At 38.5% G+C, this 16,111-nt stretch overlaps 1 protein-coding gene across 2 annotated transcripts; it reads right to left on the bottom strand.

Moving 5' to 3' along the window:
- Positions 1-135: 135 nt before the first annotated feature.
- LOC119031535 (solute carrier family 13 member 2-like) lies at positions 136-16,034 on the bottom strand. Of its 2 annotated transcripts, XM_037120098.1 has the most exons (15): positions 15,898-16,034; positions 13,380-13,468; positions 12,484-12,612; positions 7,482-7,610; positions 7,217-7,353; positions 6,792-7,045; positions 6,657-6,716; positions 6,265-6,433; positions 5,656-5,778; positions 5,348-5,557; positions 4,406-4,500; positions 3,033-3,148; positions 2,787-2,948; positions 1,595-1,732; positions 136-1,257 (listed from the first exon to the last, which is right to left on the bottom strand). In XM_037120098.1, exons 3-15 carry the CDS (start codon positions 12,580-12,582, stop codon positions 1,129-1,131), a joined length of 1,821 nt encoding a protein of 606 aa, XP_036975993.1. In that variant the 5' UTR covers positions 12,583-12,612; positions 13,380-13,468; positions 15,898-16,034; the 3' UTR covers positions 136-1,128. The 2 variants fall into 2 exon arrangements, with proteins under 2 accessions (XP_036975993.1, XP_036975984.1); XM_037120089.1 differs by lacking the exons at positions 12,484-12,612; positions 13,380-13,468; positions 15,898-16,034 and adding an exon at positions 10,127-10,355.
- Positions 16,035-16,111: the final 77 nt, after the last annotated feature.

Raw genomic sequence — 16,111 nt, 5'->3', positions numbered from 1 at the left:
ATTCAGCAGCTGTCTCTTCACTGAGAACCATGTTCACACATGTAACCATCTGTTATGTTGACCTAATGTACCTGCCAAACATGGTAATAAAATTACATCGTGTGCAAAAAAGAAGCTTTGGTGGATTTCACAAGGTCATTTAACAGTCTTTTTTTTATATAATGCTGAGATTTAAAAACAAAACAAGGTTTGAGTCCCTTAATGCTCCATTCACACAGAAAAATAGTCTAACAGGGTATGAAGGATGAATCAAGTCTCACAGCCTGAGAACATAAAGCTGCTTATGCAGTTTAAACTTATTACACTAGGATAGTGTAACACGGTTTAATACAGATGCATTGACGATTCACAAAATCAAAGTTTGCCACAATATACTTCTCTATGTGATCCAGATTGGCACCTGCTTCCATAAACATCACATCTTGTCATCATATTTAAAGTGACCACAAGGTACTTTCAGATTTTGTTGATTCTGACGGCCCCTTTTCCTAGCGTAACACCAGCGGCCGCAGGTGTAAAGATCTTTGCAAGAGCATGCCGGCGGTGAGTGTATTTGTTTTGGAAGAAAGTGACAGAGAGTGACCCAGGATGGATCGCAATGAGGTAATGCATATTTATGAGTGATTTTATATGTGATATATGTGATCGGACCCGAGCACAGGCATTAATAATAACAATAGATATAAGAATAGAAGTCTTTTTCACCAATGGTCTTGTTTGCCGTTACAGATCACTTACAAGCATCACAGAAATCACAAGACTGTTTCATAAACACTTAAAAGTCCCTCGTGGGATTCAACGCATTGAATTCTGATCTGCTTTGTTGACTGTCCAGAGGAATATTTATCTCAATGAACTGAACTCAGTACACTCAAAGCAAATGGTGCCCCAGTGTTTCCAGTCAGAAAGTTGGGCTGGTTTCTGAAGAACATCACAGTATGAGGCAGGATATAAAGCTGCATAGAACAGCTCGAGGATGGGCCTCAGTGCACATCATTCAGGGGAGCTTTGAAAAACACACATAGCCATCTGCAAGCCCAGTCCTCCAGTGGTGGAGTCCTGATAGATATGCAGGTATTGTTCATCTCCCCCAGTTTCCCCCCTGTCTCTGTTTCATTGAGTTCACATTCAAGGATTTTTGGTGACATTAGCCCAACTGGGGAAGGAATCCAGCTGGAACATGGCCACTCCCCATGTGTTAATGGCCAGGTTGATGGTTAGGACCCCAATAATGTTCAAAATGAATCCGGCTTTGGCCTGAAACAGACAGAAAAATAACACAACATAAACAACTTGGTGTTACTGGTGCCCATGTGAAGAGTTCTTAAATTAATCATATAAATATAATATTAATTCAGTTTGTTGAATAATACTAAGGCAGATATACATTGCATTTTCTGCTGCTTGAGCTGAATATTGTAATATTGTGTTGTTATTATTATTCACAATGTTGCGCAAATAGATAATAATGATCAGATATAAGGATTAATATAAGCTGCTTATCTAAAAACTGGATATGAGCCTTTATCCGAAACACTGTGTGCATGTTATCATGCTCACTTACAGGGTCTCTATCTGTTCTGGAAGGTCTTACCATGTCTATGACTTTGAGGTTTCCGAAAGAAAAAGCAATGGCGTTGGGTGGAGTGGCAACAGGCAGCATGAAAGCCAGTGAGGTGGCGATGGTGCATGGTAGCATCACATACAGTGGGTGTATTTTGATGGCAGTGGCCTGGATAAAAAAAAAAAAAAAAAGAAGAAAAGAAAAGTGAAATTCCCTCACATGCTGAACAGGCAAGTCTAGATCTGTCAGAGCCGGGAGGAGCTGGTTGCATTGTTTGTTTTGTCAAACATGGTCTGCTAAGATGCCATAAAACCAAAAGCTACAGGCAGCAGGCAAATATTTTAGATTTCAAGCAACAGTTTCATTTTCAAACAAATACAAACATACTTTCATGTTAACATCAGACCGAAAGACTATTAAATAGATGCTGAAGAGATGAGATTCGACATTTACTGTTGCAAATCAGGAAGATGATTTTTTAACTAAATAAGTGTTTGGCACTTTTCAGTAATTCCTTCAGTATGTATAGTTTTACATATGGGATACCTTAAATTTAAAGATTTTCAGTAATAGTTTTATATTTTGGGGAATTTGATTATGTGGTTTCTCTTGCAGAGTTAGATGAGAAGATCAGTGTAACCTTTACATCTGCGGGTTAAAGATCCCCTTCAGACGTGTTTTAAGATGCATATAAAACACCTTGCTTGGGCAAATAATTTGCTTCTGATTTGGTTTTTCTACATGCAAAAAAAACTTCCATTAGATTGTCAAAATACTTAAGATTACATCTGCTCCTTCTACGATTATGTGTTATGAATATGTGTGATGTGATGCGTGACGTTTCCTGCTGGACACAAGATGTCTTCTACTTCACTGTGAACACACTCAGTGTGTGTTCACTGGAGGAGCAACTATCCACTTTCACCAGACAAATGGGCCTTCTAAAGTTAAACTTTCTACACAGTGAAGCTGAAATATTCAACTGTAAGAAAAAGAAGAAAAACATTAAACTGACAGGTGGGGGACTTAAAGTATGGGTGTGGAGCCTAGGGTGATTAGTTTAGCTTTTGAAAAAAGACTGGAAGTAAGTGGCAACAACTAGCCCTGCAAACAAACCAACATCCCTCTCTCTCACTAATGACCAGATAATATCTCATTTGTCTAACATGTACACAACCATAAGTGTAATAAAAACAACAAAAACAATTACGTTCACTCTCACCATGGAGGCCAGTATTGGTAGAAAGAGAGTTGTTGTGGCTGTGTTGCTGGAACATTCGGTGAACGCAGCCACGAGCATAGTCATCAGGATGGTGATGGCGTATGGAGGGATGCTCTGCAGCGGGATGAGACTTTCTCCCAGCCACATAGAAAGTCCAGATTTCTTTATGCAGGGTGGTAGAACACACATCAGCATTGAAAGATTTTGTCTTCAGAAAAATGTGGACTTTATGATTGGCTGAGTTACCTCACTTCCATGGGCCAATGCATAACCTCCTCCTAGAAGCAAAAGGACGTTCCAAGGGAACTTTCTATGGACAATGTCCCAGCTAAGCAGAGCTGGAGGGGCTTCAGCAGGGGCCCCTGGTAGAGCAAGGAGACAAAGAAGAAAGAAGCTCAAATATTCACAGCTTTCATCAGCTATTAGTTAGGACGGTCAAAAATAATGATTTAGAAGGCCGGTTGGGTCAATGATTCACAAGTAGCCCTAACGACCCTGAAACCCAGAGTTCACACGTGACCTTAACAACTCCAACTATAAGGACACTCCCACACAGGGTTTAAAGCCTACAAACCCCCTTCCAGTTAGTCAAAAGAAGCCGCTCAGGTGAAAGGTGAATCGCTTCAAGACACTAAAACAACGCCAGCTGCCTACGATATAACACTTAGAAGTACTATGAACTGGATGACTTGGAACCTTCATCAAGATGAAGGAAAAATCCTTTTACTGTCGACAGATAAGAGTGTTGTGACCATAAATTCACTCCATGAAGATAGAAAGAAGTGTGATAAATGGCAAGCCATCAAAATCAACACCAAAATGTGATGTTGTAACTGGATCCATACTTCAAAACTAATTTTTTTCCCCCAGCGTGTGAGACAAAGACTTTGGCAACTCAAAGTCTGTCATGTCTTTTAAGCTCTATCTTTTAAGCTTGTTAATCATTCTTCTGTCATTCCTCTGTATACAAAACAAACGGCTTTTCCACCTTTTAACGTGCTGCAAAACCCATGTTGCTTGTGGGCAGGAGCTGGACACACTCAACTTAAGTTACCAAGAGCAAAAAAAAAATATCCATTGATAGAAAAGTAATTTGTCAGAGGAACAGCAGCACAGCTCGCTGTGCAGACTTGACCTTGGTGCTATCAGGCTACAACTCAGGAAGCACTGAATCAGCGAGAAGCATTATCACAGGCAATAAAAGTTATTAACTACATCTTTGTGGTGTACACACCGAGAGGGGACAAACGTTATTATAAAACTGCATGCTTATCTTCATGTGAGAGACTTACCGCGACATGCCGCAAACATAAATTGTGGTGTGGCAGTGAATGAGCACTATTGTTCAGTCTTGCACAGACAGAGCCGAAAAGAGATCAAGCCCTTGCCTTTATGCTTAAACATATATACATATAGCGTTATTCTCTTAAAGTGTGCTGATTTATGTACTTTTCACACAATTTTATCAATGCTGTTCACTCCAAAATTTGATCTTTGAAAGCTGCACATTCAATTTGTTTACACACCTTCTTTTTCTTCTCTTTTTTCAATAAGTAGACATGTATAGAAACACACCTGTTCCACACACAAAACGATCCGAAACATGCCAGCTGACCTACCATCACTGGACTCCCCGCAGCATCCGGGTAATTTGGATGGGATGCAGAAGAAGAGTGCAGACATGAATATGGCCACAGTGCCATCAGTGACGTACCTGATGAGAAAAACATGTTTATTCCAACTGCATTAGCTGAATTACCTCTTGAATAAACCCAGGACTGGACGGAGAATTATAGGGTCGGGTCATCAAATCAAACATCTGACACTGGACCTATTTAGGGTAAAACAGCTACAGACGGGCCAAGACACACCACACACCATGGAGACCAAAGTTTAGTGATTGACACAAGGGCTGGGTGATACGGCCACTAAACAATATCACACAAATTATCTCAATATTTTCAGTCTTCTCAAAAGCACCAAAAATTATATCAATATTGTGACAGTATTGTAGGGATGACGATCAGTGTTTTCACAAAAACAACATTATTGATTGTATTGACATGGATTAGAACAAGAACAACAGTCTAGTAAGTTTAGAAAAAAGACATACTGTAATGCCTTTAAACCCAGGAAAAGACAACGCTTACGCCATATTAAAGTATAACGTGACCAAAATATTGCTATCATTAGGCAGTAGAAAGGGACTGTGCCACAGATCAGCCAAAAGCTGGTCTACAGTCAGTGGCGCTGTATTTTTCCTGCGCACTGTTCAGATAGTATGATGCTCCAACATGGGCAGTTTTACAACACACGTACACTTGGATTTTTAAACGAAGAGCCTGACAGGTTTCCATGAGCACAGTAATGTCATTGTAACAAATATTGTGATATATTTAAATGGCAAAACTAAAAGACATGGTAATAAACTGGACAGGACAGAGGAAACTCTCCAGAGAAAACAGAACTGAACTTTTATCTTCTTGAAGAAATGTGTAAGGCCAGATCTCAGGGTTGATCGGGACATTTTTTACTGAATGACTAGCAGTTTTTGTACTCACGTTTTGTCTTTGTTGAAGAGCACAGTGGCCCAGCCGGGTATGAACCCAGGCTCCCTGGTAAACCACAGAATGACCAGCAACGTGAAGATGACCAGCACACAGCCCTCAGCGAAGTCCATCCTGCCCAACTTCTTGTATTCATCTTTGATGACCTGGTAAGCCTCTCTGTCAGCAACTCTCTTTGTGCCACAGCCAAAGGACTTTTTCAAGCTGGAACAACACAGTGTGTAAATAAATTACTCGATTTTGATGATGCAGATTCTTTAGAGGTAACAACAAAGAATATGACTCTCGTCCATCAAACTCACTTGAAGCCTAGAAACATAAACTGCAGCCACAGCCAAGACAGGGCAAGCATTAGCAGCATGTTAGGGAAAGCAAAGCCAAACCAACTTGCAAAGTTGATTATGCCTCCATTGTCTGGGAAGAGCCTGTTGATGATAACAAACATTAGAAGAACAATAGAACTCAAATAGGTGGCTGAGATCTCTTGTCGAGAAGCCCCAGCAAGCTTTTTCCCAAAGGAGTACTGTTTTCATTGACTAGGCCATGACTTATCAGTAAGTTGATTACAATTTCTCGGTAATTAAATTGCTCAATTGACTTGGCATGACTACAAATGATGGGCACCTGGTATGTTGAGTTGACATCCAAATGCCAATTGGGTGAAACTTAGGACTTGTTCAGTACTGTGACTCATTTGTACTGAGTAAAATCAGAACTAATATGAACCTTACTTATAATCGAAATAGACGTTCAGTGGGAAAAAGTCAATCTGGCCCACCTCACTATAATGAGGATAATATCATCATCCTTGGTTTATGGTTGGTTCCCACAGATTGAATCTGGTCTGATAAATTTGCATTCAGGAAAATTGCCCATTTGGGTGGGTGCATTTGCATATTTGCAGCTCGTACTCATCGATCTGGCCTTTCAGGATAACATTGGGTGTGGTTCCAGTGAGAGTGGCCGTCCCGCCGATGCAGGCAGAGTAACAAACACTCAGGCTCATGCCTTTCTTCAGCTCCACATACTTCTGCTCCCTCTGGAGTCTGCGCTGCTCTGCCTCTGGACTCCTGTCAACTTCTGGAAAGACAGAGGCATCATCTTTAGAACTGAAAAGACTATTTAATTTGTGTCCGAGTGTCTTGGATGTAACATGAATTTACTGCTTGGTTTTTCAATGCTTTGTAATTGTTTAACACAGTGTCGACAAGTTGCCACAGAGCTCAAACAAACCACAGTGAGAATACATTTGGCCTTTTATTCTTTTCTGAGCTGTCTGCTGCAGATAAAGTTAAAAACGTACTTGAAATAACATTTTCTTTAATCTCCTTCATGTCTTTGCTGTCGTCGTCTTTATATGCATCTGCAAAACAGCATTAGAACAACATTAGTAAACATTAGCATCTGGGAAGAACCAAAAACACTGCTACACACTCACCCATGTTGATGCTGCTGTCCTTTGGTCTGAGCTCTTTCTTGTGATTCTCTTTAGTGTCGCCCATCTCAAACGCCTGGTTTTCCTGACCGTCCTTCGCAGCAGTCAGGCTAAATTCCCTCTCTTCAGCGTTGGCCTCTGTATCACACAGCTGCTGCAGCACAGCGCCGGCAATGGGCAGCATCATGGCCGTGGCAGCCGAGTTACTGATCCACATGGACAGAAAGGCCGTGGTGCTCATGAAACCCATCATCAGGCTGGAGAAGATGCAAAACAAATGATGAGGTGGAGGGTAGAATGTTGAAGACAGCATGCAAAGGATTTCAGTGATAAATTGTACTCAAGATTGTGTGAACAGGGGCGTTTACAAAATGTATATTGTAGCTGAGGTATGTATATGTTTACATGTAAAGAGAAACGCTTCTTACAAAGCTGGCTTCACCCCAACAATTAGCAAAACAAGAATGGCAATCCTCTTGTGCAGGTTCCACTGCTCGACAGCGATGGCCACCACCAGCCCACCAATGAAGAGCATGTTGGAGTCTTTGAGGTACTGTATACAAACCTAGGTAAGGAGAGAAATCCAGGTCAGTTCATGTTGGAGTGTTTATCCTTGAAAAGAGTTGAAAGACCCTGTCAAACACATTTTTAAAGAGTTATGTAATTAAAATGCATGTGTACATATGGAAATACCTCGCTTGATTGCATGATGCCCATCATGGGGAAGAGAATGACGGGCAGCAGGGCAGTCACAGATAGAGGGATACACTCTGTGCACCAGTACAGCGCCATGAGGATTATTACATAACCACATTTTCCCTCCTGTGATGAAAGATGAGTGTTACACACTGATGCATTTCACTCGTGCACAAGCGGATGCTAAAGCCTTGAGGGGATCAACATAAAAACAGAAACGTCTTTATCTTGGCAGAATCAAATGCACGTGTGCTCACTGTTTTACATATATTTGCATGTTCAACTCTGTAGCGGACCATTAAGTATTGCATACTGCATGTCTTAGCAGGGCAAAGTAAACAAACCGCTTTTGTCTACACTGCTGAAGGAATTTATTGGATGTTTCAGCATGACTACGGTCCACTGTAGCTCTCAGGGAACATGCAACCGACCGACTGTTTGCAGCAATGTGCTTCATTTCTTTTCTGGCTGTATGTTCTGTTTATGTTCATGAATTATGTTCAGTTGGCTGCTTTAGAGAGGAATTGCAGTATTATTCATTATTGTTATTTGTATTCATCTTCATTAAAACTGAAGTATAATCAGCTGGGATGAGCTGAAAGGGAGCAGAGATTGTGGTCTCTGGTTTGATGATACTGATTGAGCCTCTGAACATGATCCCACTTTTCAATTTATCATAGTCAAAGATTACATGGCACAAAGGGTCACTGACATGAATGCACTTCCAGACTGATGCCTGTGATCCTTTTTTAAAATTATACTCAGGGCAGTGAGAGAGTCTCATTGATTCAAAACAAAAAAAAAGAACAATCGTTTTCAACTGTCGGGTCACTAAACAATGAGATTCCTAATGAGCCTCGACTCCTCAGTGGTAGAATGATACGTTCAGTCACTTTCATCATTACACTCATGGTCAGCAGAATCTGCACTTATTTGCCTCATTAACTTTTAAACATATCTGGTCAGAAGCCATCATATGCCCCATTTAAATCATACCACTCTCAAATATCATCCTCTTCAACCACCTTCCACAATGAATCATGCATAGTATTTTCTACAGAGAGTTTTGCCACATCTATAGTCAGGGGTCTGTGACCTATGTACTGCTTGCTCCGAGTCATCACACTGTAGCAGTAGAAATAGCCGCAGCAGCAAAATGCATTAATTAATGATGATAAGGCTGATATTCAGTTTGTTTACTCCTTATCTAATCTGATCTTTTTTTTCCTCAGGCCTGCTTAATAGCGTTTTTCCCAGGTTGTTTAGATAAATGGAAACCGTGTTTGTACTCAATCTAGACCAGAGTGGTGCTTTAACAGATGTCTATTGTACTAGCTCATAACACTGCTAATAGAGCAAAAGAAAAAAGGTCAGAGATCAGATTTGATAAAACTCCTGGAAAGTCCTTTAATCAGTGCTGTTCTTTGATGTTTGACCTGTGAGACCAGACCTTACATCTAATCTGAGCTGGATCACGTATCAGACGGACCAGTTAACCCTAAATGCGTGGTGAGGGTGACCTGCGGACATCATGATTTGATTTGATTCTGGTCTCTTTTATTTTCCTGTTGTGGTGTCGGACCTTAGTAGGTTTACAAAATTGGTCAAATATTTCAGGTTATTTTGCAGCTCAGTCTTGCACAATATATTCTGCCCTTTCTCCCAAGTGTGACAAATAAAATTTGCCACAACAAAGGTTCCTACAGTGGAAGTGTCATGGCTGTTGCCTACTGTTTGCTTATTTTGTTTTTGAGGTCTCTGCTGCCTCTTGGTAATTAAGCACCATGCCAATCTGGCAAAGACACATCTGGAATACATTGTTCACTCCTTTTTGTTTGTAATGTAACACATTTTAAAATAGCATCAATCCGTTCTGTTGTGTGCTGGAATATCAATCCTATTCTTATTCTTTATCTAAAATTGTAGGTTATTTTGCAGCTCAGTCTCAAACAAGATATTCTGCCTTCTCTTCCAAGCTTGAAAATCAAAATTTGCCGCAAAAAAAACATTTTCTTCCTGAAGCAAGACTAAAATTTTTCTTAATCAGCACAAAGGGAGGACATTTTAGATGGCACATCCATTATGTCCCCACAGACCTTGTTTAGAAAAGTTTCAGCCCTCTCTTCTTTACTTCTTTACTCCATCTCCCTGAGAAGATTGATGGGTGTTAGAGGAGATCTGTGCTCTAAGCAAACATCTCATATCTCACATCACCTTGATTTAATCCAAAAAGCAACACTTTGTCAAAAGCGACTTTGTTTTGTCCATTTTCACCCAGGCCTCCAACCGGTGGTCTACAAGATGGTGACTTAACTGCACCATGTGGTCATATTAATGGCACATACTTAGCATTATTTTAAAAATGTATTGCAAAAGCTTTGCATGAAGAGTTACAACAGCGAGGCAACTCAACACAGAAGCACATACTTAAGATGACACGCATTCGCACTGTACATTTTCAGCAATATTTTGAAGGCTTAAAGTAATAAAGTGGTGCCTCAATCTATGTGTTGTATAGCTTTGGATTACAATACATCATGCAATTAGACAAGTGGTCCCTACTTAGTAGGTCTGAAGTTTAAAGTCATTGCCTGTAGATATCTCCTACTACAAAAAAACACACGGGTGTACATTTTTCTTACCGGGGTTGGGATGATCAGCGGCAGAGGCAGAAGTAGAAGAGGCGTCAGGAGTATTATAATGTATTTCCTATACATCCACAGAAATTTGAGAAATCCCGCCATGCTCAACACAACGTGATGGGCAAATATTACAGAGTCAGAGGGGAAAGAATTATAAGCCACACCGCCTAACTGTCTAAGAGGCAGTATGCTACAATGTCTGAGTATATATGGTGGGAAATACAGAAGGCACCCTGGAAAAAAAGGATTGAAAATTAACTTCAGAGTGAGGAGCCTGCATGAACAGGGTGTGTTTCCAAGTGTTTAGAAGGTGACAGATAAGGTAAGCAACTATGAGCAATAAACAGAAAAAATAATCTTTTTTTATCTTGACCGTAAGATGAGACAGCTGTTTTGTCTGTGTCCAGTGTGATAAGATTTAATTACAGGTTGTCAACTGAGCAAGGCATGCAAATTCATAAAATGGAATGGCATGCGCCAGGATGAAAAACAAATCCATCAAACGCCAGAGTTACCAGGCTTAGCAAATAAGTCATGTGGGTGTAGCTCATGAAAACTAATGTTATGATTCCTAAGAAAAGCCTCCCGGACAGGCTGAAATGTAGACAAACCAGATCATCCTTCTAGTGAGAGAGTGTGTGTGTGTGTGTGTGTGTGTGTGTGTGTGTGTGTGTGTGTGTGTGTGTGTGTGTGTGTGTGTGTGTGTGTGTGTGTGTGTGTGTGTGCGTGTGCGTGCGTGTGTGTGTGTCTGAGTGTGAGAAACAGAAAGGTGAAAAGTTTTTCAGGAGAGAGTGTCGACTGATGTTTTATTATCTGAGGCAACAATTTGGTGGTATGGTATTTAATTATGGTCAAAGTGCATGACGGTTCCTGTAAAGGAAAAATAATTTCAGTCTGAAGTAATCTAAAAAAAAACCTCAGACTCAGAAAAATAAAAGAAAATTCATTGATTGAAAGAAAATCAGATAAAAAAAAAAGGAGAAGAATGTACAGTACAGAAAAAAATGACAGTGTATGTATGTGGGTGGGAACATTGGTTCTGAGTCATGAAATCTGCTGAAGGATTGGAATGAGTGAGTGCTAGGAGTTTAATACTGAGTCTGAGGATCACAGAGTTAGACACAGTTAAGAACCAAGAAGTTAGTTGTGAATGAGATTATGCACAGATACCACACTACCACTTCTGCCCACAAACTATGGATCATTTAACTGCACCTCTCTAGATTTGTCATTTTGCATGCTTTAAATAAAGGCACCACCTGCTTTAAAAGTGGCTCGAGATTAACTCACAGTTACAGATTTTTAATTTTGTTATAACACATTATAGAGCTCAACAGTAACCGCCCACTTTTTTTAATGGCTCCGGTTCCAGAAGTGAATTTGCCATTCATTCACTCCATTGACTTTTCATAAGATCCTGGAACCAAGCCAATTGGCTACGAGATGAATCGTGACCATAAAACATTTAATTCAGCACAAAACCAAATTTGGAAAACGGAGAAAAAGGCAAAGGTACAAGACTGTGTACATAATTATCTTAAAAGTAAAGGAACTACTCATCCCATAAACCACTGCAAACGTAACAGCGACATCTCTGATTGGTGGAGCTCGTTGTTACCATGGAAATGTTTACCAAACCCGCAAATTTCATGTTCAGGTGAACCTTTTCAAAACTCTTCTCCTCATCACTAAAAAAACCCAGTAGGTCAGAAAGTGAAATCATGGTGGCTCTGTGGTAAACGATTGTAGAGTTCAGTGGTAGCAGTAACTAGCTAACATGAAATTTGCGGGTTTGGTAAACATTTCCATGGTAACAGCGAGCTCCACTAATCAGAGACCTCGCTGTTACACTATAGGATTGAGGGTAGTGTACTTTTCCATGACATCGAGAATAAAAAATGTTTTTCCAAAAACAAGATTGATATCATACGGACTTGTGGCTTCTACAGGATCATTTACCATCGTTTCACAATCTCCTAACTCGTGTTAAGTCTACTTTGGATGGTTACGACATTATGGTCAATAATCAAAATCTCTATGCAGAATATGAATGGCATTTTCACTTCCGGAACCTCACTGTTGAGCTCTATCTGTTCGTAATTTTGTATTAGATAAAAACAGGGGAAAAAACAATTATCTCTAAAGTTTGTGAATGGAGTGATTTTTTTAAATATGTGCAGTTCATTTAGCTTGGTTACATAGCTGAACACAGTGCTGCTTTTATTTTTCAGATACAGTATTTTAAATATAAAGGGGTCACAGAAGGACAGCACTGTTACAGTATGTTTCATAACACAAAAATAATTGATATGATAAAAAACGCTATTTTTAAAATGCATGTATACAGTTGGAAATACCTCACTTGATTGCATGATGCCCATCATGGGGAAGAGAATGACGGGCAGCAGGGCAGTCACAGATAGAGGGATACACTCTGTGCACCAGTACAGCGCCATGAGGATTATTACATCACCGCATTTTACCTCCTGTCATGAAAAAAACTGAGATCTAAGAAAAATGACGTTAAGACCTTCAAGGGTTCTACATTAAAATGGGAACGTCTTCATCTTGGCACAATCAATTGCACATGTCCTCACTGTTACTTTACATTTGCATTTTCAATTTTGCAGTGGACCATTAAGTATTACATAACACAAGTCTCTACATAACACAAGCAGAGCAAAGTAGTCAGACTGCTTTCTGTCTCATTAAAATTGAAGAATAATCAGCTGGGATGAGCTGAACGGGAGCACAGATTGTGGTCTTTGGTTTAATGGGACTGATTGAGCCTCTGAAGATGATCCCACTTTTCAAATTATCATAGTCAAAGATTACATGGCACAAAGGGTCACTGACATGAATGCACTTCCAGACTGATGCCTGTGATCCTTTTTACATTTCTTTATCTTTTTATTTTGAAACAATTATACTTTGTGGTTGAAAAACATACATTCGATTTCCAAAAGCACACATAACATCCATCATTTTAAAGAGTTTTGTATACAATTTGAAAAAAAAACTTTTAAGATTGACCGTATTTTCATTTTCGGCTCAAACTCATTTTCAATGGGAGTGCTACGGGCACTTTTACGCCAGCATCAAAAATATGGTAAATTTTAAAAATGCTTCTTTCATCATAATTATGTTTTTACAGGAAGGTTTAACTCATAGACACTCACAAAAAAAAGCCTAGGTTGCATTTTGGCGAGAGTTTCACTTTAAGTGATTTGTTGCCTAAAAGAGTGCTGTCTACCTGTGAGGGTGATGAAAGGACCTTTTTTTGTTTTCCAATCCTGCCCCTGAGGTGTCACTGTATGCAAGTCAAATCTTGTAGAAACTCACCTGTAAAGCAAGCAGAAAGCAATTTTAAAGTGGCTGTACACATACATCTAATAAGTAAAAAGACAAACATGCTTTTTCAGTTCTCTAAGCTTTCTTGATATTTGGATCCTAACAATTGAAATGGACTGTTAACCATTTTAATATCCTGAAAGAGTTGGTTTCCTATTACAGTTTTCTGTCGATCACACTTATTGCATTTTAGGAAGCTGGCTATATAAATGAAGTCTTTTATTTCTTTCTCATCAATTAAAACTGATGATGGCAATAACAAAGGTAATTGTCAAATAATTTCTGTGGTGCATCCGTCATAAGAATTGTATCTTACCGTTTTTCTAGTAGCAGTTTCGGAGAGAGTAGTCATAAAAGAAACAAACACAGCTTTCACTGGAAGTTTTGTTAACTCACGCCAAGCATTATCAACTCATCTAATGCTCCGTAATTATTTCTGACAGAGTGACCCCGAACAAAGTGGAAGGGTGTGTTTTGTTTTTCCAGGTGGATTCCTGTGAATGAACAGACGCAACATGAGCCTCAGTATATGATAACTCATAATCAGGCCTTACGGTTCATAGAGAATAGTTTGCTGTAGTCTGACAAAGCTGCCTTACTCAAAGGTTGTCCAGTAACTTAGAACAAATTTACAAAAACCACAATCAAACTAGGTCAGTAAGTCTACTGTCCACAAAGAGGCAATCTGTCACTAGTTGTCCTCTCTATTGCCATCTTGTTGACTGTCTTGTCATCTGATACTCTTCTCCTTTGTTGCGTGATAAGTTGCATTATATTTATTAGATATGCTTTTTTTATTACTATTTATAGTATCAAAATATCTGTCTATCTAGATAGATAGATAGATAGAGATGTAAATATATACATATAAAGAAATTAAAAAAACATACACTATACAGGTCAAATTCATCTTTAATTTTCTTTACTGTGTGTTTTGTCTCTTTTATGACAATAGTGAACAAACAACCAGATTAGCTGGTAAACAAAAGCTCCACAAGGCCTCACAACACTGCACTGGATTATTAACCAGTATTTTCATATTGTATGTGTTTTGAATAAGATATCTATTTTTTTTTCCATCAAGGTTATTCATATATATATATATACTGTATATTATATGAGGCTGTCAATCAAATTCATCTAAGTATCTGCCTCTTTGATGTTTAATTATTTCATATAATTATAACTGCATTTTCCCACATGTGATAAAAGATGAGTGTTATACACTGACATTCACAAGCTATGGCCAACTGAGGAGCATGAAATTAAAGCCAAATCAGAATCTTAGCACAAGCGTAAGCGTGTACTCACTGTTTAACGCATTTGCATTTTCAACTTTGCAGAGGATCATTAAGTATTACATAACACATGTCTTAGCAGGGCAAAGCAAAATGACTGTTTTTCTGCTTACGTGGCTGAAGATATTTATGAGTTTTTCTCGACATGACTATTGTCTAATGTAGCCCTCAGGAAACATGCAATCCAAGTTTGTAATCACCACAATAAGTAATATTATCCTTCCATGTTTTTCATTACCTTTCTAGCTTTATATTCTGTTTATGTTTATGAATTATGTTCAGCTGTCTGCTTTACAGAGGAATTGTGTTATTATTAATCATTGTTATTTGTCTTCAAAGGCATATTACTGTCACCTACTATAACAAAGCAGAACAGATGGAAACAAAAAATAGAGCTGCAGGATTATTTACATCAATTAATAATAAATTACAATAAAATTACTATCTACAGTACTATCATGTCTATGTCTGATATATATACATATATATACATATATGTATATATACAAATATCCACATATTATGTACGTATATATACACATATATTTATTTATTTATGTATATTTGTATATTTATTTCTATATATATGTGTATATGTATATATGTTTATATGTGTGTGTGTGTATATATATATATAATAATATAAAATGATATATGACATAATAATATAAAATAAAATAAAATGATAACATGGGCCTGGTTTGTAGTAAAATGTAGGTTACGTGTTAATACACAGATTGAGCTCTAACAGCAACAGTTATACTATCACAATGTATAATCTGTACAAACATACAATGTAGAAACTTACTATGCTTACGAATACTTACTATGTATGAATAATTATATATATATATATATATATATATATATATATATATATATATATATATATATATATATATATATATAATTATGTATCATTATATACATATATTGTTATGTTATTGTTATTAGTAAGCATAGTAAGTTTGTAAAATGTAGGTAACGTGTTAATATACAGGTTGAGTAACAGTTCTACTATCACAATAGCTAGCAGCTAGCTAAAAGCTAAATTAAAGATACCCTGTCGCAACTTTGTGAACCGCCTCTTGTTGATGGGTAAATGAGTCTTAAGCAGAAAACCTGTAGTTCAGCTGTTTGTCCAGACGAGGCTGCTGAGTTCCTGTCCAATGTGAAGAAGCAGTGTCGCTTCCTGAACCCTTCTCATGGATAAGTTACCTTTAGACTCGTGATGCTACATCCAGCTCAGAGCGTCAACTAACCGACGTTAGCATGATGAGCTAGTTGGCTAAACGGTTCAAAGAGGAGCAAAGTACAAGCTATAGTTCATGTCTCG

This window comes from Acanthopagrus latus, chromosome 2 (genome assembly GCF_904848185.1).
Source record: "Acanthopagrus latus isolate v.2019 chromosome 2, fAcaLat1.1, whole genome shotgun sequence".
Taxonomy (NCBI): Eukaryota; Metazoa; Chordata; class Actinopteri; order Spariformes; family Sparidae; genus Acanthopagrus; species Acanthopagrus latus.
Note: the sequence above shows the minus strand (reverse complement) of the source record. Positions and strands in the feature narration are given on the sequence as shown.